The sequence below is a fragment of the Lepisosteus platostomus genome, chromosome 27 (assembly GCF_059453375.1).
Source record: "Lepisosteus platostomus isolate fLepPlt1 chromosome 27, fLepPlt1.hap1, whole genome shotgun sequence".
NCBI classification, from domain to species: domain Eukaryota; kingdom Metazoa; phylum Chordata; class Actinopteri; order Semionotiformes; family Lepisosteidae; genus Lepisosteus; species Lepisosteus platostomus.
Window position 1 is genome coordinate 3627775 of NC_142637.1, and position 23242 is coordinate 3651016.

Consider the following 23242-nt stretch of genomic DNA (forward strand, 5'->3'; position numbering starts at 1 on the left):
ACAACCAATGAGCCAACCGATGCCACCTCCCATTCCTGCAGACGGAGCGCAATATAGCCACCCACCTCAGAGGCATCCGAAGACAATTCGTTTCCGCGTTCTCCGAGATTGACAGGAGACTCACCCAATTAAGAAGGGAGCTGTCCGGGCCCAGCCTGATACGGACACCAATAGCTTTTCGTCTTTGCGTGGAGGAGGCGGGGCTAACGCAGAGTGACGTCAATCCCAAATTCTCATCCTGAAAGTGGCTTTGGAATTTCGGTGCGGTGAGCATACAGGAAAGCGATGTCCAGATCGTGAAAGAGAGAGGTGAGTTTTTTATGTATATTTGTCTTTCGGATATTTTAAAGTGACCTACCACATGAAAAGCCCAAACACAGTGTTTAATTGTTATCTTTTATGAGGATGAAAGGCTTGTTTTTAGAAAGTGTAGTCGCTTCGGGGACTTCAAAGAAATACAAGACAAGCGATCCAAGTTATTTTTGCAGATGACGTATTCCGGGTCTATGTTGGAATACAAAGAATGCGGAATATGAAAAACTTCGAATACCAAAAACATTGGCCACATCATGTCTGACATGCTTTTATTGTATTGCTCCATGCAATCTAAAGTATTTTCCCCGAATGGTGTATTTAAATGTTTCGTCAGCCCGTTCAATTTCAGGGACCCATAAAGGGTTTAGTTTTAACTATTAACATAAAAATGCCACTTCGAAATGCGTTTTTTTTTTGTCAGTGCCTCTACAGCAAGTTAAACACCCCCTGATTGGGTCGGCACATCGATCAGTGAACAACATAGGAGGCAATGTTGCTATCTCCTATCTTTGTTACTGTTGTATTCTGTTAAAACTGATTTTATTTCCTTTAAAACGATTTGAGAACGTACAGTAAGTTTAAAGGCGCTTTATAAACTAAAGTTGATTCTTATATGGTTATCAAGTCTGTCGCCCAGTGGTCCCCAGCTGGCAAAGAGGAGTCTAGTTCTCTCATGCCCAGGAGAAGACCGCAGTTCCATAGCCGGGTTTGGAAAAGGACATGACGTCTGTTGGAAAGGCATGCAGAAAAAAATGTTAAAGCCTTTTTGAGAAGCGCCGGCCGAGTTTCTGCTCGTGCAGAATCGAGTGAAGGGCACACATGCGCACAGACGAGCAAGAAAATGTAGCAAAACGCTGAAATGACAGTATTTAGCATTCAAGTATTGATCGTTTTTACAAATATAGGATGAAGCCAGCTACGAATGAACAGAACTATTCTAGTAATCCCGAATAAACCCTCAGATTGCTGTAGAATGCAAAACATGTACTTACATCTTCGTTCGTAACCTCTGTTATTCTAATATTAAAACGTGCTTTTTTATTTTTTGATGAATTTCCACAGACCTCAATTAATCCCTAACATAATTTATCGGGCTAATTGTTCCTATTAGAGCAGAACCGGTGAAGGGTTTTAATTCCCAAACTCCTGCACGATATCACAGCAGACTAATGTTTGCAATCTGATTTTTGTAAAGAAAAACAATTAAAAAATGAATATTATTGAAGCGCGACTATCATCCCAGTGCTTGAAATCCTGCATAACCTGTGCTGGGAGAGACAAAGACAGTCTGCTCTTAGAGAGCACTGGGATTTAATTCCCATTCAATTCCGGATGTGGGGTGCTATCTTATGAGGAGTTTGTATGTGCTCCTCGTGTTGCCATGGGTTTCCTCCCACAGTACAAAGAGATACTGGTCCTGTAGGGTAACTGGCTTCTGAGAAAATTGGCCCTGGTGTGAGTGTGTGTGTGTGTGTGTCTGCCCCGTGATGGACTGGCATCCCGCCCAGGGTGCTGCAGCTCCCCCACGTCCCAGAATTGGATCAAGCCGTTGGAAGATGGATGTATGTAATGTACCTGTGTTATTATCCTGTCTGGCGCAGAGTTTAAAGGATCAGCAGAAGTGGTAACTGGACTGTGACATCAGCAGGAAGGCTCACCCTGTCTGCTAACCATGGCGGGCTTCAGGCAGGAGGATGTGGAGGTCTTCTACGACATGGGCGAGGAGCTGGGGAGGTGAGAGACCTGCTGGAGAGTTTTGACAAGATTCTTCCAGCCCAGGAGTGGGAGCAGTGTGGAGCCTGGGCTCGGGACTTCTCACTGTAACTGGTTTTGAGTTAGCTGCTGTTGCAGCCTTGAGCTAGCTGCTTCACTCAGATTACTTCTGTACAATGCTCGGCCATCTAGTGAGAATATCAGAGCAGTTGGGAACATGAGGACGATCAGTCTGTGCAGCTCGTTTGGAAGTTGGCAGATAATTGATCTACAGATCTCATCCAGCTGGTTCTTGAAAGTCTTGAAAGCCAGGGCACTGTTTTCAGTGGTCCAGCAGGTAGTGTGTACCATACTCCCCCCACTCTTTGAGTAAGGAAGTACCTCCTGTTCTCAGTTTTAAGGACATTTCCACGTAATATTCATGTGTGTCTTCTGGTTCAATTGTATGGTCTGGTCTGAAAAGTGCAGCTCTCCCTACTCCTACAGGCGTTCAATCCCAGTCTCCCATGGGATCCCCACATGTACTGCTTCCAAGACAGAGGACAACTTCCTCAAGCCCAATGACCTTGTCCTCTACTGAGGGCAAGGCAGAGCTCCACGCTGGCTAGATTTCAGAGGGGCTTGATGTCTCTTCTGTAACTCAGGCTTACTGAGCCCTGTTACACTCTCTGCCTCTAAGTGGTCACGGCACCATGGTGACAAGTGCAATTCACCCTGTCCCTGCTGAGACTCGATTCTGGACATTGCAGTCTCCGAGCATGCATTGCACCACTTCCTAGACAGCACTTTACTCTGCTACAACCAATGATTCTTTACTTCACTCTGGGAGAGTTCTACACCGTCTCGATTTCAGTGTGGGTGACGTCAGTTACAGTGTGTGACCTGCTCTGTGCACTGAGCCCTGTTACACTAGCATATGCAAAAAGATAAAGAAAGAGCTCAGTGCTGCTGTTCACCTATAGTGGTAGCTCCTGTACCAGTTTGAGAGACCTCCTTCTTAAATGCCAAACTGTTTTCACGGGAAATAGCCTTAAAGTCTGGTCACTCAGAACAAATCCAAGAGCGTTTTTCTTTGATGCATTAAATTATTCCCATTTTTAACTCCTTGCAGAAATAATATTTTTTTATCTGTAAGGGAATATTTTAGCTTACTTTGAGTAATGAGAAGCAGAAGTGATTGAGGTGGAATAAATGTATTACTACATGTCTGAATTTTCACAATCAAGCTGAGACAGTGATGTCATGTTTATGAAACAGTCAGAGTGAGGAGATGGTTGGGATCTGCTGTTTTACTGAGAATACCAACATCTGTACATCTTGGGCTATAATTTGTTGGGAGGGTTAAGGCATAGGACTCAAAGATGACATAATGGCTGCATCATCACTGTTGTACAATCAGATGCCTGGCTTTTAAATGTGAAAGAGCCATATCTGTAAGATGACTCATTGCTGTAGTAAACAAGCTAGATCTGCTACCTTTATAAGGAAATGGAGTTCTAAGTATGACATCAGCGCTTGACAATGTGTTTAGTCTCCATGCCTGCTGTAATGTTGGCTGCAGTTGAGAAGAATACCTCGGGTTAGCTGGGATTACAGTGTGAAATTCACACGCAGGCACTCCAGGACATTATGCAAAACAACAGTCAGTACTTCTGTTTGGTATCCGGCTTCATTCTGTGCTAGGAAAGTGAAAATCCTTGCAATTTGTAGTACCAAAACATGTGCTCCCTGTGCATCATACACAAAGTTAGGTGTCTGTTGCAAAATCACAGACATTGTTCCAGGGAAACATCCTATCATACGATGATAGAAAAATAAACGTCACTAAAACCTGACATTGAGTCCTATTTCAAGGGACGCTTAACAGATCTTTTGCTCCACTGTGCCAACAGAAAATAGTTTTCACAGTCTCGGTACAAATTATTGGAGATGACTTGTTTCATTTCCTACCTCACTGATTTCATACAAAAATGTTTTTACTATTATTTAATAGTTTAGTAAATATAGAAACCTATACTTTTTAAAAAAACTGTATAAAACCATTTTTATTATATAGTAATAAATACACTGCAGTGTAATTAATTTGTTAGTATAATAATTATACAGTATTAGTTATATCAAAAATGTATAACTACTGTAAGACGTCTAATACAATTTTGATTAGTATTCCTGGCTCTAGAAATGTAAGATCAGGAAGAAGCGTGCCGCTCGCTGTGGGAAACTGGGACAGGGAGAGGGACTAACATGTGGGGCGCCCCTCTCTCCCAGCGGGCAGTTTGCCATCGTGCGCAAGTGCCGAGAGAAGCGCACCGGCGCCGAGTACGCCGCCAAGTTCATCAAGAAGCGGCGCCTGTCCTCCAGCCGGCGGGGCGTGAGCCGCGAGGAGATCGAGCGGGAGGTCAACATCCTGCGCGAGATCCAGCACCCCAACATCATCACGCTGCACGACATCTTCGAGAACAAGACCGACGTCGTCATCATCCTGGAGCTCGTCTCCGGCGGCGAGCTCTTCGACTTCCTGGCCGAGAAGGAGTCCTTGACCGAGGAGGAGGCCACGCAGTTCCTCAAGCAGATCCTGGACGGCGTCCACTACCTGCATTCCAAACGGATCGCTCACTTTGACCTCAAGGTAGCCCTCGACCCGGCACCAGGTCCAGGGATCTGATTGGAGGCGGCAGAGCAGGAGCTCAGGGCCTGGAGGAATGACCCAGAATATGACCTGTGTCTTTGCCGTCCCAGATGTTCCTTTAGGCTGAAGTGATGAGTCTAGAAACCTCATTGTTAGTATGCGCAGGAACTGCAAGGCACAGCGTGGTTTGAGTGATATACACGATTGTCACCACTGTATCACAATTTGTTGCGACAGCAAGGCCTTCATGCATTCAACATCCTCCTACATTAAGTCACCTGACATGCTAGTTTCAGTTTATTGTTCCTCTGTTATCCTTCAGGGTGACATAGCTTAGTGGGTAAGTCTCTGGACTTGTAATTGGACAGTTGCAGACTCTGCTCTTGCACCCCAGTTGCTCCAGTCCAGCTGTATAAATTTGATGGACTGGTGTCCCATCTGTATGAGGTGGGGAAATCAGGATTAGCCCTGGGCCAAAAAGGATAATGGATCTCAGATGTGGCTATGTCCTACCTATTATCTTCCAGATCTGTGTCCTTGTGGTTCCTAGCCCAGTTCCTAGCTGCGCAGGGAATTCTGTTGCTTAGGAGACAGTACAACACAGTCTGCCCTTATGCTGTCTTGTGAGGCTGTAAGTGTTTTGCCTGGGCTGTCCTCACGCATGCATTTATTTGCGTTTCAGCCTGAGAACATCATGCTGCTGGACAAAAATGTTCCCAATCCCAGGATCAAGCTGATTGACTTTGGGATCGCACATCAGATCAAGGCAGGGAATGAGTTCAAGAACATCTTTGGCACACCTGAGTTTGTAGGTATGTCCCTACAATGTACACTACCTCTTCAAGCATTTATCTTATTTTATTATCAGAATTCTGTCTGTTTTTTTATGTATTGCCTGCCCTGTTTAACTTGTAGGAGGATGGGGCAGATTTGTTCATTTTTATGAAAATTCCTAAACAAATGTTGACAGTTCAGTTAGTTTGTAATGCAAGGTGGATGTTCATTAATGTTTTGTAAATGTCCTAGTTTTGTCTGCTAAAGATTTTGGGCTTGAAAGCTATCACCGTTGTGTGAGAACCACCTGGAAGGACTTAAAATGATTCCAGTTCTTTTTTACTTTTTTTTCCACAGCTCCAGAAATAGTGAACTATGAACCTCTTGGTTTGGAGGCAGACATGTGGTACGTTTTTTGAAGTTTTACAGAAAAAAGGATTCTTTAAAGATCAGTTAATATGCTGTATTTTAAAGATCAATGGAATGAGCAGAAGGGGCATAGTGAATTTAAAACTGACAACAGGAAGAACTTCTTGACAAGTGTGGTGGAAGAATCACAGAAGCTCACCAGCCATGTGGTTGAAGATACCCTGGCTTCTTTCAAGAAATGGCTGGATGGGATTGTTAGCCCAGTTACATACTAAGTATCAAATGGGCTAGATGGCTGAATTGACCCCCCGTCATTTCTAACTATTTTATTACTTTTACTATGACTTTCTTAGGGTACTTAGAAACATCTGTTATCTTTACTCCCAATTATTTGTGTTCTTTTTTCAAAGAACATTTCATTTCCTAACATGATCTTTCAAATTAATTAATGATGTTGATGTTTTTTATTTGAAGTAACCATCAGCACATAATGCTGATTTTTGCAGTGTTGCAGTCTTCTTAAATTGTGCTAAGAGAATGAAATCATTTTGATTTATCTTTTTTTTCCTTGTAGGAGTATTGGGGTGATTACCTACATCCTGTGAGTAACAATTTAATGTTAATCACTACTTATAGCACTGTTCTTAAACCTGTTTCAAATGTCTCTAATTGTACTGCGTAATCTAGTACAGACAAGCAAATAACACTGAAAGCTAAAACAATCCATTTAACCCTTAGGAGTGGATATGGACTTTCCATAGAGCAGTAGTGTGATTATAGGATACAGTATATTGACTGTATTGGCACAAATGCAACAATATAGTTTGTGAAAACTTGCCTTAGGAAAAACCTCTGAAGAGGGAGGTATCGGGTCATAGCTCAGCTTGCTCCACCTTAAATGTGTTTTTTTGTGCTTCACATAAAGTAACATGATAAAACTATGGCTTTAAAGAGGTTGTAATGCCATCAGCATTAACTGCAGATGCTTAGTAATTTCCAATATTCTTCACTTTGTGAAGTTAAGACAACTTCACTGTATCAGGCAAACGTTTAATATATTCTTCACAAGCTCTGAACATTCAGTCAGCCCTCCTCCATTTCATGCCAGTTAGTTTTTCTAAAAGACCTAGTTTGCTGAAGGTGTGTATTAATCCCTGCCTTTGTCTTCCTGGCTAATCTCCGCCCCAGGCTCAGCGGAGCCTCCCCGTTTCTGGGAGAGACCAAGCAGGAGACGCTGACCAACATCTCCGCGGTCAACTACGACTTCGACGAGGAGTACTTCAGCAACACCAGCGAGCTGGCCAAGGACTTCATCCGCAGGCTCCTGGTCAAGGATCCAAAGTAGGGCTCATCGTGGCAACGCTTCGCAGTCAGGGATAGCTCTTTCCTTCGTTGGGGCATCGCCTCCTAACACTTAACGAACCCGGGTTACAGTAGGACACTGAGCTCTGAAGTACTGTATGTGCCTCAGATTCAAGCTGGTAACTGATCTGAGGGCTTCGTCCAGCCATTTAAACTTGCATTACATCTCAAAGAAATATAAAGTTTCGACCACCCTATGTGAAGGAAGTGCTTCAGAATTCTCATTTTTAAATGCACTTCTTCCTCTTCGTTTCTGTTTGTCCCTGCAAGGGAAATCGGTTTAAGATCTGAGGGTGGATCCCTGGGAAAAGAGCAGTCAGAGAATGACAGTACTGGGCGAGGCCTTTGAACACAGGCTTTTTCCTACCCTTTGATCTTTGATATTTTGACTTATAGGCTGAAGAGAAAACGTGAAATGTCTCACTTTTTCCACACTCTATTTCAGGAAGAGAATGACAATCGAAGACAGTCTGGAGCATCCTTGGATTAAGGTGAGATGCTCCTTCCTACCTTTCCCGTCAGTGCGTTTTCGGCACATGTCCTGAGCTAATTAGGTTCCTCTCCACTGAGACTAGAAGATCTGAGACAGAAACCTGTCTCCTGTTGAAGGAATTTGCAGATCATTAAATTATGGGGGCTGTATCCTGTCACAGCTGTTTGTGCATTTGAAAGGCAAAAAAACAACTTTACTCTCTCCACTCACCCATACCTGAAATGAAACTTTTTTTTTATCCTTTAGGGTTGGATTTATCTATGTTTGTAATGTCATTTTTGTTAACTTAATTGATTGATGGATTATGATGTTAATTTAGAACATGATCCAAGTGTGGCTCAGGACTGCTGTGCTCCTGACTGAATAGTTTGTCTGGTTGTTTGTGGCTGCTCAGTGACAGTTGAGTTGACATTACGAGTCGTCTCAGATTCCGTTAGCTGAACAAGCCAAAGGGCCAAGATGGCCAGACCAAGTTAGACAGGCCAGCTCCTTCGTTCCTGAGAGAATGAGGCTGCGTTGTCTCTTCATGAGCGGGAACCGATCTGAGGTTTTTGAAAGGTGGTCGTTTTAACCTCATGGTGTGCTCCAGATCTGACCATCTGCTGCTTGCAAAAGAAGGATCACGAGACACGATTCCAGTTCTCTGCCAGCCGTGATCTTGCACGGAGGGGTTAGGGTTAGGGTGATGAGGTTGTAGTAAACGACTTGACATCTGGATTGCTGGTAGCGGGATTAACGAGTAATAAGACTAATTAAAGCGACCGTGTCTTAATCAGGTGATCAAGCGGCGCAACGTGAGGCAGGAGGACAACAGCAGGAAGCCAGAGCGCCGGCGCCTGAAGACCACGAGGCTGAAGGAGTACACCATCAAGTCCCACTCCAGCATGCCGCCCAACAACACCTACATCAACTTCGAGCGCTTCTCCCAGGTCCTGGAGGAGATCGCCGCCGCCGAGGAGGGGCTGAAGGAGCTGGCGCGCAACCAGCGCTCCTGCCGCGAGGACGTGGCCGCCCTGCTGTCCATCTACGAGGAGAAGGAGAGCTGGTACAAGGAGGAGAACGAGAGCATCGAGGAGGACCTGGGCCTCATCCGCCAGGAGCTGCAGCGCGCCCAGGCCCGGCGGCGGCAGAGCCAGGAGGAGACGCGGGCCGCCCTGACGGCCGCCAACGCCCTCAAGCGCCGCTTCGGGCGCCTGGAGAACCGCTACGAGGTGCTGGCCGAGCAGGTGGCCTCCGAGGTGCGCTGGGTGGAGGACCTGGTGCGCTCCATGGCTCCAGAGAAAGCCCAGGGCACTGTTCTGCGCTGAGCAAGGGCCCTCTCTTCCCCCGCTGCCCACAGGCTGCTTTTCCCCTTGTATCTTCACTTCATCAGCGGTTTAAACTCTGGGGGGGGGGGTGGGGGGGAGTTATGGTCTCATCACCATCACAGACCTCCTGTTCCATTCCGTTCTGTCAAAGTATTTTGGCACTACCAGCTCACCCATTTGGTTGATCCTTATTTAAAGAGCTGGTTGTACCAAAGACCAGGAGTGGAGCAAACTGGAGGGTCCAAAATATCCGACACTCAAGCCCTGATTAACCATGATGGTTTCTAAACACAAGGGCTGGGACTGGCCACCTCCGGGCAGAGGGCTCCTGTTATATTGTAGCTCGGAGGCTCATTCAGTGGCACAATGCGAAGCAATCTGTGCAAAAATGTCAGACAGCAATCTAAATTCCGTTTGTCCCCTTTCACATTTATTTAATCATCCTCCTCCAGGTGTGTGGTTTGATAGGTTTAAATATGGAATCGGAGCAAATGGGAAAGTTGAGGGGGCTGACTATTATGAGAAGTACAGTATGTACCATTTCCACACAGTAGGATCTGTAGCCTATCATGAAGACTAGTGGGGCTCTGGGAGGAACCCACACATGATAATTTGAGCTGCTGGGGTTTGGAATGATGGCGACTGCAGACTGAGACTGCTTCTCAGACTCGTTTTAGTTTAAAGCCTTTAACTTGGCTACTGAAATTCTTCATGCTCTCAAATAACTGTCTTGTGGATTTTTTTTTAATTGTCTGTGAAGTGCCTGTTGAGGAAACCTGGATTGTTAGGAGCAGGAATTGTGCAAAACAGGCCACACAACCACCTGGTGCTTTTTTATTTTGCAGTGTTCATGTTTTTATGAACCCTTGGCGTTTTGTATTTCCAGTAAATCCTCATTGTATCATCTTGTGAATTTATTTTACATATAAGCTTTTAATGCATTTTAGGAGACTTGTATTCTTTTGTACAGATTAACAAAGTATAAATGCCAGAAAGCTTAGGGCTGTTGTGGAATTAGTTTAGTATCTACTCTGCCCTGTAGCGGTAGTACTGTACTTTTGTATCATACAGGGGTCTGCAGCATCTTATTTGTAGATTGTGAGTTGTCTTCCAATCATGTAAACCTCTAAGGTGTTTTTCATGGTTACATAGTCTTACAAATGAATCTCTGCAAGCCGCCTTTCAGTATAAGTCAAGTTATACAGGTTTAATTACAAGCATTTATTGTGTTTTATGTTTTACATGTTATTTTAGTACCAGACAATACCAGATGCTGGCAATTCATTACTGGATTAATGCGTATAGTATAGTTTCCTAATTCTGTTTCCATCTGATAATGAGGTAGAGGATGAAGGCAAAGACATTAAGCATTACTCACTCCTGTTGGCATTTCCTGCTTGGTTCCTGGTTTCCTGCTATGCCAAGATTCGGGTCAGGAGTTGGGTTTAGGGCTATAGTTCTTTCCATTCACATTTACTACTGTAATACAGCCCACACTTTGTGTTCATATAACGTAGCTTACATGGAATGCCTTTTTCTAACTCCTCATTGTAATGTGTACTGTTTTTACATTTCTCCAAGAACTAAAGAGTGCGTTATGTAGCAAAATCCAAACACTTTTTCCAGTTTCAGCCATATCTGAAAGGTTGAAATCCATGTTAAACTGAATATGATTCCAGACTCCTAATGCTCATCACTTCCTCACAGTTCAAATCCCTGCCCACCTCTTGCTTTTCAATCTGGGCATCCTTGGATTATTGATTATTGGTGCACCCAGCACTGGAAAGGGATTAAGAGTTGAGCTTTGCTACAACTAGGATAGGGTTATCTATTTTTGTTACACAGAATGCAATGTACTTAAGGAAGTGTTGCTTGAAATTCGTCCTGTTAACTAGTTTTCTTATCGATGCATGCTGTGGTAGAATACAATAGAAGTCAAGGATGTATGGAAAGATTGGCACAGAACTGGTTAAATTGGTGCCATAAAATAATGAACATCACTGGACCACTCCACAGTCTGTACACATACTCACACACACTGCAATTCCAGTGTAGAAACAGTGCTGGGGTGTAACTTCCGAAGAAGACTGAAGTTCCACAGGTGTGGAGGGATAAACTGTTTGCACAGTTTGTGGAAGGATGGTTAAGGAGGTGTTGTTTTGTCTCCAATGTTAAATCGAGCTCATTGCCTGTACTGTGTCCCTGTGCTGAGCCACAAGGTTAAAGTTAAACAGAAGTTTTCTTTCATGCATATAGGGACAACAGAGAAGGTGAAAATGAACTCAGTTTAAAGTTATTTTGATGTTTGCAAGCTTTGTAATTTAAAATGCTTTGTTGCATAGGCAGTATCAGTACACGTCTCTCACACGCTGGCTCTGATAGACCTTTTCTCCTTATTTATTTCTGGCAAGCAATTAAAGGCTATTACTGCATCTGTGCAAATTATATACTTAACAGTATGCATGCGCTTTTTTCCACTGTCAGAGGAGCCAACTTCCTCTGTAGCTGTTGCCTTGTTTTGCATTATTGTTCTCTTTAAAGTGACTTATCACAGAACCTTGCTCGTCATTCCATGTGTTAAAAACACAGTCTTAATTTTGCTATGTACCATTCCTTCTTAAAAGATCATTAACATGACATAGATATAATCGAAATGTATCCTCATTTGCTCGTACAAAGAATGTATTTTATGCCTTTTCCTTTTATAATGTTTATTCATTATCTCTGAACTAGATTATTTTGTTGTTGTGTTTTCTAAAATAAAATTGACTCACGGAACGTGTGGGGTACTTTTATAATTTTATTGTACAAGTTATATGTCAAGAAATTTGCTGAAGTGTAGTGTTTTGTGGGTGTCTGTGTCTTGCAATGACACGTGATCCATTCATTAAGGTAAAGGTGCTCGCTGTTTTGCTGTATGTCACATGAGTTGCTTAAATGTGCTCCATTCTTTTTAAAGAGGATTGAAAGATATTTCTAAGAGTTAACTGCTCTAATGTAATAACTGGAGTGCAACAAGGATATGTATTGGGACCACTGGTAGTCCTAATTTATATCTGTGATTTTGATTTTGATTCTGGTATAGTTAGTAAACTAGTCAAGGCTCAAAATGGGAGGCTTAGCAAAAATTAGCAAAAAGCCACAAATTAAAGAAATTAAAACTGAAGTCTAGACAGCAGTCAAAAAAAGGCATTGCTATTCTGCAGGCGATCCAGAGAAGAAAGGTCACATTCACTCTCAGTCTTAAATAGAATGTCCTAAACTGCCAGGCTAAAAGAACTTGATTTGTGTAGTGTCGAATGGATTAGACTATATGTGGATCTGATTCTAGTATTAATAATCAGTGCTGACCTTAAATGTATAGAATCTTCTCCAAACACTTAGAAATAAGCAATTTTATTGTAACACATGATGGCACATCCACATTTCCAAATTATTGTGCATGCTCCTGTCTTACAAGGTATACAGCAGGCTCATTGGAACAGTCTAAAGTACAGTAAAGCATTAAAGATAATGTCTTGCTCACCAGAGAATAATGCTGCATTGTCAGAATTTCTCACTTGCCTTTAAGTCTGTCTCAAAAACTGTGTTCTGAAAGCTATGTTGACCTCATCCCCTAGAAGATTTTTTTTTAAAGATTATTTTGTCCCCCAGTACCATTTCAACTGGTAGCCAAGGATAACCTGCCCAGCTCCCTTCCTGATCTCCTTTTCATTCTGTGTACCGTTGGATAGCTACTGGCCTGCGAGCCCCTTAAAAATGTAGTGGTGGTGATTCACATAGCTGGATGAGTGATAGCTACCATAAGATCAATTTCTGTTTCTCTCCGGTGCCCACCTTCAAAGTATTTGAAAATCTGACCTTCCTTCTCTCCACAATCCCGTACTCTGTCCCCTGATCTTCTGGTATAGTTGGTGCGAATTGGCAGCTTTGTAAAGGGAAGGATTCCGGTCGCACATCCAGAGTGAGAGCCCCACAGCTCAGCAGCGAGATGCCTGGACACTGCTCTCCGCGACCTTGTCCCCTTCCGTGGCTGTGCAGGAGTAGGTGTGGCCCTGCTCCCAGCTGAGTGCAGGGATGGTGAGCAGGCTGACGGTGCTGAAGGTCCCGTCGCTGTCTCTCGAAGCCGGGCTGACGATGACTCCCTTTGTCACCACCTCCCCGTTAGAGTACCAGCTGATGTCTGCCATGCTGGTGGACAGCCCTCGGATCAGGCACACCAGAGTGGCCCTGCCAGAGGAGCGCAGCTGGTCCTGGGGAGGCGGGAACACGGTAACCGAAGGGTCGGCAGCAGAGGTCTGAGGACCTGCAGGTACAGCGTGAGAAATTCAGGTCCTAGATCAGCGACATCTCCCACTGCCATTGAACTTTTGAAATGTCTGTGAAGGCCGCGGCACCAAATATTACTCAGATCTCTGGTTTAAACCTGATGAATTTGTTTTGAATGAAGAAAACAGTAATTGCAAGATACTGGAGACACAAAATCTTAGTTCTGTATGAGGCTGTTTCGGATTCGTTCTTCTTCATGCAAAGACAGAGTGAATGAGCCCAGTGTTTCCAAAGATTAAATAATCTGTTCAGAGGCGTCTGTGAGGGTCAAGGCAATTCGTTTTATATGATATCATGAGCAAGACATCAGTAAGGTTTAAATACAAAGTGAGACAGTTGGAAGTGGAAACTATCTTCCTCTTTCAAAAGGGATGCTGTAATGTTTAGCTTTCATGTACAACACAAACCCAAAAGCATGAACCCCAGATGCCCTTCTAACTAGAGATAGCATTAACTCTTCCCTAAACAATAAGATTTTATCTCTTTCTCGTGAGAAGTAGGAGGTTTTAACTTATTCCTTAGACGCATCAAGTGGACACAGGCTCCACTAGGAGTTAAGCAGCCTTTGTAAGCACCAGGAGGACAATTTTCAACTTTTTGGAGATTTAAAAGGGAAGCCAAAAGCGTTAGAAAGCTTGACCTCATGATCTTACCCCTCACAATGAGCTGGATGCCTTCACTGAAGATGATGTACCCCTCTACCTTGTCTCCAATCACAAACCTAAAAGAAAATCATGTTCACATGAGCAATAAGATAGTTTCGCTATATACTGCAGTAACTCCAGTAACTTTACAGTCATAGTGTAAAGTCATTGTTCCAATCTTTTCTACAGTTCTTTCCTTACTTGAGTTGACATCCAGCTACTTTTTGATCTTCTGCATCAGGCTATACATACCAAACAGGGCTAGATAAGCACATGCATTTCTGATCAGAATGGCCCTTGAATTTCCATTGGTCATCAGCCTGTTTGACCACTTTTCTGTTCTCTAAATGGACATTCCACAACAGCCAACATTTGTTTTGATATCCAGGTTCCTTCTGCAAAAGAAAAAGATACATTATAGGACAATTAGTAACATTATAAATCTATATAATTAGCTTTTACTTGTACATTAGACAAAGCCGGATGCAACAGTTATTTACAATAAAACATATCTTTCTCCAAAAAATTAAAATTCACTTGAGAGTTAAGATCTGTATGCTTACATTTCTGCACATAATTTTACACCCTTGCCTGGCTTAATTTTGTAATAATGTTCACCATCTCTTCAAGCTCTACAATTAATTTATAAACTGGAATTCAATAAAGTGAATAAAACCTCAGTAGATAAATCATTTGTAACTGAAGATGCACAGCAAAATGAATTGAAATATCTATATTTTTTTTATTTTGGATGGTAGATAAACTTCTTTTTCTTTTTCAAATCTTTTGTCCTAACTTTTCTTTTTTCATTTTAGTGTATGGTATGGGACTCTAACCCTGTTCCAGGATTTTATTTGTATAGGTCATCCAAAATCATCTTTTATTTAAAAATTAGGAACACTTGTTTATGCAATTGATTAATTAAAACAAATGTTTGAGGGAACATTTACCATTAAGGACTGGAGGAGAATCTGATTTAATTCTGATCTCTTAATTATATAATTGATCAACATCTGTTTAACTGATGATAGTTAAACTGTTCCCAGATTAAGGAATGATTGATTTTAAGGCTATTCACAAAACCTGCTGGGGCTCTCTGCGACCAGGGATGGAGACCCAATTCCCAACTCGGGTCTTTGTGACCTCAGTGTCTGCTGATCCTTCTTCAGACTCAGTTCTCTATCATTTAATTCAGCCCTGAAGGTTTGATGAATCGATTGATACTTAGACATTAAATTGTTCAAAGTTATTGGACTGGCAAATAAAACAACTGAGAAGAAGCTGCTGTTTTTATGGGTAGTAAACAGTTTTAAAATGTCAATTAAGGTGTTGAGGAAGCAGCTGGAGTTCCAGCAAACACTGGGTTGAGGAGAGGTGAAATTAGGAGCTGTGCTTTAATCTGTAGTTGAGGTCCCCAGCTGTAATAACTATTCTTCCTTTGAACTATTTCAGTGTGTGATTCCCACACGAACTGGAGCGTGCCTGTTGTGTTTCATCGGGAACTCAAGATTTACATATTTGAATAGGAAAACAAAGTTCCAATCAAGGGACATGTTAGCTCAATTAAGTCAAGAGCACAGTTGGAATTAAAAACCAGCAGTTGTGGGGGGACCCCAGGACAAGGACTGGCACCCCCTAATTCATGTTCTGATAAGTCACCCAATAAGAACTTCAGATGAAGTTAGTTCTTCTAGTTTAACAATTAGTCTACAAAACCTTTAGTGATGATACTCTTAATGAAGAGTTGCCTATTATTCTCCAGTTGTTCAGATGAGAATCAAAATAAAAACATATTTCAAAAGAGAAAAGAGATTTAGGACTTACACCTCATCCAGATGGCCAGAAAGCAGCTCGCCGCTATCAGCATCCTCATTCTTGTACTGTTGTTCTTTACTGTTGGCTGCAAAGAGAGATCTTTCACGTCTGATACTTTGTCTGATACTTGGACTCAATTGAGCACGAATATGCAAATTCGAGTTTCATATCCAATCCAGCCCTCCCACATTACCATCTCTTACCACATAGCTTGAGTGACATGATCTCTAAGGGGAGTGCAAGAAAATTTTGGGGCAGTCATTTAATTGTGGTGGGGGGAAATATGTAATTTCTTCAAGTTTCTTTGCAGCTGCTGATACAAATGATCGTTAGAAAATGCGTGAGTAGAAGGATTCTCTACAGTCTCATGATGTTGATGATGTTAAGTGGAACAAAGTCAAATCCCTAAACACTGTATTAATTTAACTTAGAAACTCAAAGTCAAAGGGACACTTCTAATATGATTTGCAGCAGAAAATAATTAAAGGTTTCAAATTGATCCTACTGTAAGGGCAATTAAGGGTGCAGGTATGTTACCGAGAACCCAGCTGGAATGGAAACAGGGGATGTGGGGATCCCCAGAACTAGGAACCCTGGTTTTAACCCTTGTTTGTTTTTGCTCAGTATGGTTTGAAAGCCAGAGACTGAATTAGTTGATGGCATTTTCAAAAATTCAATTTCTGCCCTGCCATTGGATCACGGAGTTCGTTTGTTGTTCTGAGCTGGTATGGTGGAGTAGGAGCTGGTGCTGTTGCCTCGCAGCTCCTGTGTCTCAGGTTCAATTCTGGTGCTCAGGTGTGATGTTCAGATTTTCATAGTCTTCTAATCTTATACCAACCTCCCAACAACATGCTGGGCATCCTGTCCAGGCACAGTCGATCTACCAATGCATATTCTAACCACATCTACCAATTCAGGGTTGCGGGGGAGCCAGAGCCTATCCCGGCAAGCAATGGGCACAAGGTGGGGTACACTGTGAAAGGGACACCAGCCATTGCAGATACACACACACACTCACACCAGGGCCAATTTCCCCAGAAACCAATTAACCTACCCGTGTGTCTTTGGAGAGTGGGAGGAAATAGGAGCACCTGGAGGAAACCCACATGAACTCATGGAGAACATACAAACTCCACACAGGTCACAACGTCAGCCCAGGTCTGGAATTGAAACCAGAGTCCCAGCACAGCGATGCAGCAATTCTAACTGGCCCCCCCACACTGCCACACAGAGCAGACGTGCTCTCGGTCATCCGCACCCTGCGCCTTTCAGGGTCTAACTTGTCGTGACAAGTTACCCTCGCAAGGATAACTGAGCAGCGCATATCTATACAGTGAAAGTCTTGCACACCATCAAACGCCTTTCAGAGCCTTTTATTTGCAATTCAGCAACACGTTACAATTTTGCTCATTATCAGGATGTGCTACATCACAAAGCTGTACCCAAAAATCCTTAGAGACAGCTGGAGATAGAACGACTTTAGTTCTGTCAGAGGGATGAGACAACCAACTGAAAACAATAGCATGCAGCAGACATGGATAGCTTTTCTCTTGCTCTTTTAAGGAAAAGCGCAGCCAAAAGATAACTTCAATTAAAATGTATAAAACTCAAACCACAACTACAATCCAAATTTAGAAAATCCAACCAGCAACAACTCCAAACAAAATTCATTGTCAATTGAAGGAATACAGCACGACTAGGCAATAATAAAGGAAAAAAAGTGTGGGATGAATGGCACAGAAGGAAATGAGGAAAAAGGGAATTGTTTAGCATGCATCAATGTGGGTTGTAATAACCCGACCAGGTCATAAGTCCTATTCTTCTTGATTGAAAAGCATTAGGCTACATGACAATTTGTTTCAGTACTGCTGAAGAATCAGCAGAGCGTAACCTTTCCAATTCACATCTTGGCCTCCTGCGGCAGCAATCCGTTAATTCGGTTATTCAGTTGGTATTGTGCAGAGAAAGGAAAAAAACAACAGGAAAGAGCAGTTGGCACTTCTCAACGCTCATGCCAGCTGTACCCTCGTGAGACCAGTGTGGAGCAGCCGAAGACGACTGATGTTCATCTCCAAAACCTCACAGCCACATCGTGCTTGGCTTTGATAACGACGCGCTGACTGACTGAGGGCCACTTGGGGGCTCTATGACAGAGCAGCTGAGGCCTGAGAATTCCCCAGGATGGCAGAGCAGAGTCTCGAAGGGCCATCAAAAGAACAGCAACAGTAATCAAATACCAGGCTTTTCAATCATTCGGCATTCTCTGGTTTCCTCAATCATTTTTATTGCTTAATTTTAAATTAAAAAATCATGCAAAAAGCAGTATACAGTAATACCTATGATCCTGTGCCTTCAAATCCTGAAACAAATTGCATTCTCCTAATACTTTTTTTTAAAATAGGAGCAAAAACATACATAAACAAAGCACTGTACGTTTAAACCTGTGATTAAGCTTTATATGATAAACAGTCAATCCACCTACTTATTAACATTTGTTTAGTTCTTATTTCAGTTACATAATTAAAAGGTATTTTAAAGTCCAATATTGGGATGGATAGTTGGGTTCAGTGTTTGACTTTAAGTGTGTTAAAGAGTGCCTTAATGACATGAAATCAGCGCATGGCTTGTAAATGGCCCTTTTTAACAGAAATGCACATGCATATTTATTCTCTATTACAACTCCACACTGAAACACAATTTCCTATTTTCCTGTAGCTTAGAGAGGCAACTCAGAGAGCTCAAGAGCCAAGCTAGAGATCCCTCCACCCGCCCTGGCTGAAGCTGCACGAGTCTTCACACTCTGGGGGTCCTGGGGGTCACACTGTGGTGGCTGTCCTTGGGGCTCAGGCCGCAGAAGTACAGCGCAGTGTCGCCCAGCGACGCATTGCGTATGACGAGCTGGCTGTTGAAGGAGCTGTTCCCCTTGGCGGCAAAGCGGACAGGACCGAACCCAGAGCCATAAGAAACGAGAGTACCGTTAGAGGGCTGGTAAGTAAGAACAAACTGTGGCTTCTCTCCTGGGATCTGCTTGTACCAGCTCACCCTGTGCTCTCCCTCTGCCTTCAGCCTGCATTCCAAAGCAGCCATTCGGCCTTCTTGAACAGACAGGCTGGTAGAGGAGGCCAACGGCTCTCTCGTTGTCTGGATACCTGCAGAGCAGAAAAACCGCACAGTTCACACAAGGGGACAAATCACCTCACACTCCACAAGACTTCTCTCCTGCCTTGATCATCCCAGTGTTGTAACCCCCACACTCTGAGTGCTAGCTGGGACCAACAGAACCCCCTGATTTAAAGCAGATTTTAAGATCAAGCCACTTCCTAGACTGGTAATGCCTGGCTGACCTATATAAGGCAGATTTTCTCAAGTGTGGGAAGCCTAAAACTTTCCCTGACCCACAGACTTCTGCTTATTTGTAATATTACTGTACGTCTTGTCAGACAATCGATTTGAAAAACTCTGTGGCGTGAACCAAGTTATCATTAGTAAAAAAATCCATTCCCGAGATTAAGAAGAAATGCGACTCACAAATATTTCTATGATTTTTGAAATTCCCAGTGGATTAAGAATAGGACTGATTAACATGCATCGGTATAATATTATTATTATTCCTCTGTGTCTGTTATTGCAGCACATAGGTTACATGTCTACTCTAAGCAAAATCAACAAATAGGCTTCATTCTACTCTCGCCCTGTCTAGTCTGGTCTCCAGAATGTTCCCCCTGAACTCAGCTGGTGAAGCTTCTCACTTCTCCTGATCTGCTGTGCACTGGGGCTTCTGGTGCACAATGACTGACATGCAACAGCCAGGTCTGCACTGCAGTGGTGGATGAACGGGATCCCTTCTATATGCAAACTGTTTGGGTTCCTCTGAGGTCTATAAATGCAATCATTATTAATTGAATTTACAACTACTGAAAGCTACTTAAAAGAATTTCATTATCATTTCATTAAAGCACCCTGTATCTCACTGGATGAGCACTCTACGCCAGGACTGTCAGACAGAGTCATCTTGTGGTTCCTGCTCGGCCTCCAAATAGACATAATTGATGCACGTTTGACTCTAGTAAAGCTGAAGATTTAATAGACAGGCTTAATTTCAGGCCTGGGTGGAAGTATTGATTTGTTTTCCCAGTTAATGAAATAAACAGATTGACTAAGTAAGTGTGGTCTTGGATGCAACAAACTGCTTCCAGGCAGCTCCACAACCCTCCCAAAGAGGGAGAAAATTGAAGTATGAGCTTATGGTTTTGGCTCTGTTCCAAATTCCATTACATTTCCTTGGAGAACTGCTTTTATAGATGACCTTCTGTATATGGTTTTATAAAAATATTATTTTACATGTCTATCAGAAAAATGTCTGTTATTATCTTGAGGGGAATATAGAAGGACTATCATTTTAAAGACCATCAAAGAGTAAATATAATTAAATTGAGCACCACCTATGACAGTTTCACTGCTAGCCTTCTGTACAGCCAGGTCCTTAATTATATAAAAGAATTAATTCTAAACTTAACAGACTGTAGGAAGATTCTGCCTTTAAAAAAAAGATTGGATAAAGTATTGAACTCCCTCTCAGTATACTCATAGGTCTGACAGCGAGAACAAACACTGAGTAAATGAGTAAATCAAACCTTATTTCTTCACCTTAACAAGAACACACGACAACAAAGAACTCTTAGCAAATGCAGATTACTGAAGCAGCCAAATATAGTTGAACTGTTCTCCGGTAAGGGCCAGTGATTCTGAGGTTGTGTTATCAGTAGACAGTACTAGTCTGAACCCAAACAATTAGTTTAGAACTGGAAAAACTTACAGCTCAGGTAGGCAGCAAGACATGAAAGGAATCCCAGCTTTCCCTGCATTTCTGGTCTGGATTTTCTGCACCACGTTAAGGAGATCAGTGTACAAACAGGCAGTCCAGTGCAGCACACAACAGATATGAAAAAAGGAAGTTAGTACCTTGAGAGTCTGTGCCAATCAGACTCTAGTAAAAGGGCACCCAGCAGCTCAACACAGGAAATAACAAAACAATTATAGTGGGATTTTACAATGACTTGATCTTTTCTCAGCTTTTAGTGTTGCAAAAGATTCTCTGCTCTGATGAATAATATCTCTCAAAAAATACCTTAGGAGAAGCTCGAAGTAGACAAATTCAGACCTTCTCCATACGTCTCATGCTGCATTACGAATTCCATGCAGGAAAACGTTTTCCATTTGATAACTGAACACAGAAACCGAACACATGGACACTGAGCACAGACAGTGGCTCAGTGGACTGAATCAAGGTATACATTTCTCTGAAGCATTTCAGCTGAGTCAGTGTTTTGAAAAGGGACCTGAGCAGGCAAAGAAACTAAGTAAGATCGGATGAGTGTGCCATGTTTGCAAATTGCTTCAAATATTCCAGATGCTCATGAGTCTTCCTTCTCAGAACGTGGAAGTTAAAGTTTATTTAAAGTTTAAATAATTTTAACTTCTCTCTTCATAGATTCTTTTAAGAAATAATGAATTATTTATTATTGCAAGTCTATTTCTGCTGTGAAAATACAGCTCTACATAATAAGAAGTATGCCTGAAGGAACTGGTGCTGGACTGGTTGTATTATGTTGCCCCCTACTGGAATTTAAATTTGCATCTTTATTAAAACTCCAGACCTCCTTATCGGATTTGTAATGAACTCACTGCTCATTTTGGTACAGTTGTGTACACCACACGCTGTAATTTTTGAATTTGTTAAACTTCTAGATACTGGGCTTTAAATTAGGCCTCTCTGTGTCAAACGTACAAATGGTTATGATGACAGAGTTGAATTTTATTGCAATTGAATTCTTGAAAAACCAAGGCTGGATGGATACGAGTTTAATACATTTTGAATAACTATTATTGAATTGATTTGAAATCTAATCTTTGTGTAAGACGGCATGCAGACGCAAGGTGGATAGTACAGTATTCTGGGTGAAGGTTGGCTGTCCACTGCCCTCTGCTGGTCACTAGTAGGACTGCAGAACATGTTTCTTTCCCCGTCAAACACCAAATTCCATTTGATAAAGTTGAACAGTTTTATATCGTTTTGCAGTGATAAAACAAATTACGATTTTAATTATATATTTAAAATTACAGAAACAGAATAGACTGGGTCTATACTGCAACTTATAGCAAGCGAACATAAGCAAACATACACTGTTCCATACAATATTTGTTATATGAACCCTCTGCTGTGATAGTGCTTGACATCTGGTCCTTATGCATGCTTGTAGTTTATCAGAGAAGGACTGCAATGTGTCCATGTTGGTTAGCGGCTGTTTAAACTGCTCAGCCCCCCACTATAATAATAATAATAATTGCTTACACTTATATAGCGCTTTTTCTGGACACTCCACTCAAAGCGCTTTACAGGTAATGGGGACTCCCCTCCACCACCACCAATGTGCAGCCCCACCTGGATGATGCGACGGCAGCCATAGTGCGCCAGAACGCTCACCACACATCAGCTATCAGTGGGGAGGAGAGCAGAGTAATGTAGCCAATTCATAGAGGGGGATTATTAGGAGGCCATGATTGGTAATGGCCAATTGGAAATTTGGCCAGGACGCTGGGGTTACACCCCTACTCTTTTCGAGAAGCGCCCTGGGATTTTTAATGACCACAGAGAGTCAGGACCTCGGATAATACGTCTCATCCGAAGGACGGCGCCTGTTTACAGTATAGTGTCCCCGTCACTATACTGGGGCATTAGGACCCACATGAGCCGCAGGGTGAGCGCCCCCTGCTGGCCCCACTAACACCTCTTCCAGCAGCAACCTTAGTTTTTCCCAGGAGGAAATGACCCAGACGCTGTTCGTATCAGTTCTTTGTGAAAGCTAAGACAATCACATGAGCGTCCCCGTTTTCACTCGATGGATGTACGCTTGGCAGTGTCTTGAATAAAACCGAAGCTATCTACCTACAGAGAGGGGCAGATCCAGAGCTACTGTGCTATGTAGGAAAGTCATGTCTCATTGGAAAGGGAACTGGCTGAGTTACAGCAACACGTAGTGTAGTTGTTGTAGACTGACTGCTCTCCCGCTCACACACGCAGCGGAGTTTTGATTTACAGCTCAAACATGGACTTCTCTCCAAAGAGACACTTTGCCCCAGGTTTGATCATTTCAGCATCTCATTTCTGTTTTCTCTTCCGACTCCTTTTGTTCTCTGGTCTCGTCTCAGCAAAGACTTTCAAGCAGCTGCTTCCTTTGCAAACTGTATATCTTGCTGTACTTGAAGATACATTGGCACCTCAATCTCATTTTCAAGATCTTAGTAGTGACTTAATTCCTACAGAAATCTGTTTTCTTCTTGTATGGTCTTCTCATTCAATCTCACGTCCTTTTTCTTCTTCTGATATTTCTGAACTTTGTCTTTATTTGACAAGAAAACAGTGTCACAACTTTTTTTCTGACTTAGAGGGTTTCTGGGAGTACTCTTTAACATCAGATAAGAAAGTGTTCAT

General features: G+C 42.6%; 2 protein-coding genes and 1 long non-coding RNA gene across 4 annotated transcripts; 1 reads left to right on the top strand and 2 right to left on the bottom strand.

Annotated features, from left to right (window-relative positions):
• The first annotated feature begins 24 nt into the window (after window positions 1-24).
• On the top strand, window positions 25-11740 carry dapk3 (death-associated protein kinase 3). The gene is made up of 9 exons (XM_088621665.1): window positions 25-309; window positions 1917-2049; window positions 4297-4657; window positions 5340-5469; window positions 5789-5837; window positions 6375-6401; window positions 6989-7141; window positions 7608-7653; window positions 8432-11740. The coding sequence occupies exons 2-9, from the start codon at window positions 1988-1990 to the stop codon at window positions 8960-8962; spliced, it is 1359 nt and encodes a 452-aa protein (XP_088477791.1). The 5' UTR covers window positions 25-309; window positions 1917-1987; the 3' UTR covers window positions 8963-11740.
• Window positions 11545-15871, bottom strand: LOC148639019 (Ig lambda-1 chain C region). Of its 2 annotated transcripts, XM_088621668.1 has the most exons (4): window positions 15760-15868; window positions 14188-14330; window positions 13945-14012; window positions 11545-13268 (listed from the first exon to the last, which is right to left on the bottom strand). In XM_088621668.1, exons 2-4 carry the CDS (start codon window positions 14208-14210, stop codon window positions 12943-12945), a joined length of 417 nt encoding a protein of 138 aa, XP_088477794.1. In that variant the 5' UTR covers window positions 14211-14330; window positions 15760-15868; the 3' UTR covers window positions 11545-12942. The 2 variants fall into 2 exon arrangements, with proteins under 2 accessions (XP_088477794.1, XP_088477793.1); XM_088621667.1 differs by lacking the exon at window positions 14188-14330 and having other exon boundaries at window positions 15762-15871.
• A 1236-nt stretch (window positions 15872-17107) lies between these two features.
• Window positions 17108-21032, bottom strand: LOC148639020 (uncharacterized). Its single transcript, XR_015930775.1, has 2 exons — window positions 20567-21032; window positions 17108-18899 (listed from the first exon to the last, which is right to left on the bottom strand). It is a non-coding gene; the product is annotated as an uncharacterized LOC148639020 (long non-coding RNA).
• Window positions 21033-23242: the final 2210 nt, after the last annotated feature.